At 59.7% G+C, this 1,902-nt stretch overlaps 1 protein-coding gene across 1 annotated transcript in view; it reads right to left on the reverse strand.

Annotated features, from left to right (window-relative positions):
- The window catches only part of LOC104622398 (caskin-2-like), a gene marked incomplete at its 3' end in the record, with an annotated part of 8,696 nt that overhangs the window by 304 nt on the left and 6,490 nt on the right, over positions 1 to 1,902 (reverse strand). Inside the window, 6 exon segments of the mRNA XM_010289161.1 lie at positions 23 to 361; positions 704 to 842; positions 1,081 to 1,103; positions 1,106 to 1,175; positions 1,293 to 1,403; positions 1,631 to 1,725. Coding sequence (XP_010287463.1) covers positions 23 to 361; positions 704 to 842; positions 1,081 to 1,103; positions 1,106 to 1,175; positions 1,293 to 1,403; positions 1,631 to 1,725 — 777 coding nt within the window.

Here is a 1,902-nt window from a genome sequence, read left to right on the forward strand (position 1 = left end):
TCCTGCGAGGGGCTAGAGAGGTGACGGGACAGCACGTTGTCCTGCGAGTGCCCCGAGCCCCGGGACCTCACCCCGATGCTTTCCTGGCTCCGGGACATCCCCTGGCTGCTCTTGATACCAAGTGTCTCATGGCAGCTGTTGGACATGGCCGTCTGGAGCTCATAGCTGAGCTCGCTGTCCTGGAAGGTCGTCATTTTGGGAGTGTGTGGGGACTGGCACTCCCCGTTCTCCAGCGACTCGATGGTGACAATGTCCAGGGCACCAGGGACTTTGCGTCTTGCCAGAGTTGCTTCTGCTTGGTTGAGGCTTTTATGGAGGTCTCTGAGCTTCTTGACGGCCAACATGATCTTCTTCTGGTGGCCTGTGGGAAAGTTGCAACAGGAAAGGGGCGTTAGGTTGGCTCTGGCCCCCAAGGCCTTTGCTTCCTGGCCAAGAAGCGTCATGGTCACGTCACCAACAGGGGCAAAGGCCTCCGGGTTATGCAAACCCTGCCTATGGGAGGAGACAAACTATGGTCGGCATCCACCTGGCTCAGCCTGGCTCCAGCCTGCCAAGGGGAGTCTTTAGGGACAGCCATGAACTGCCCTTTCCAGGTGCTCAGGACATGCCTGCACCTCCCAGCCTGGGGGAGAATGGGGCGTGAGGACCGTGGGTGGGAAACTTGGCTGCCCTGGGCCACCCCAGCACAGTGGCAGGGACTCACCCAGCTTGTTGATGCCAATCTCTTGCAGATCCTCCCACGTCAGGTCTGTCACGATGGTGATGGAGTCGTAGCCATTGTTCACCAGCTTTTTGTGGTACTGGGGCAACCCGATGGCACTGAGCCAATCCATCAGGTCAGCCTGCAAAGAGCACGGAGATGCTGCCATGAGCATCAAGGCATGGGCAGCACTTTCATCCATCCCCTCCCTGTCCCTGGCCAGGAGACTGCATTTTTGGGGTCTCTCTGACTGCATTAACATAGGCTGTTGCAGCATGTATTTACTTACAGACCCCACTCCTGTCCTGGGGTAAGACAGCTCTGAGAAAAGACCTGGGGGAAAGAGGGTGCTGGACCAAAGCCTGATGCCAGGCACTCACCGGGATGTAGTTGGGCAGCCAATGCTGAGCTGCCCAATCTCAGTGGAGATCTTTTTCCTGTGGCCTGGCTTGGTCACGCCGATGGCTGTCAGATCCTAATGCGAGCAGAGCAGGGCTGTGGTCAGCAGTGGCACGGGGAGCACGGGGCAGTGGGTACCCGCTGCCGGCAGCTTGAGGGGATGCTGCCCAGAATGGGTAAGGACCTGCCTTACCTCTGGGGTCATGCGGCTGATGGTGGGGACGTCATAGCCAGCATTGAGAAAGTTGGCGGTGTACGACTCCAGCTGGAACTCACTCAGCCAGTTGTAAATGGCTTCTGCGTCCTGGGGAAAGAGGATGGGGCAAAGAGCAACCTGTGATGACGGCTGCAGGGGCTGGAAGGACCTGGCTGCTCCAGGCAAGATGACAGGATCTCCTTAGGCAAGACCCACCTGTCCCCAGGGTCCTCAAGACCCAGTCCCCTGTGTCCCCAGTGCAGCAAGAGCTAGGCTGAGAGCCCCAAATGTGGCCCTCTCTCCTGCCACATCAGGTGCCCAGTTGGCCCAGTTACCTTCCCCTCGAGGAGCTGCTCAGGCCGCAAGAACTGGTGGGAGAAGACCCTGTCTCCAGGGGGGCAGCTGCCTGGGGTCTGGTGGCTCTGTGGCCCTGGCAGAGGGGAGAGAGAAGAACTGTCACGGGGGCACTTGAGCAGCGAGCAGCCCCCAGGGCCGGGGGAACAGTTGTCCCCGAGGCCCCATGGAGCTGGGACAGCCCTCACCTGCCGTGGAGGTCAACTGCCCATTGCGTGGCTCTGATCCCAAAAGGTGTTGCTGGAGGTCATCG

Source organism: Phaethon lepturus, unplaced genomic scaffold (genome assembly GCF_000687285.1).
Source record: "Phaethon lepturus isolate BGI_N335 unplaced genomic scaffold, ASM68728v1 scaffold26476, whole genome shotgun sequence".
NCBI lineage: Eukaryota > Metazoa > Chordata > Aves > Phaethontiformes > Phaethontidae > Phaethon > Phaethon lepturus.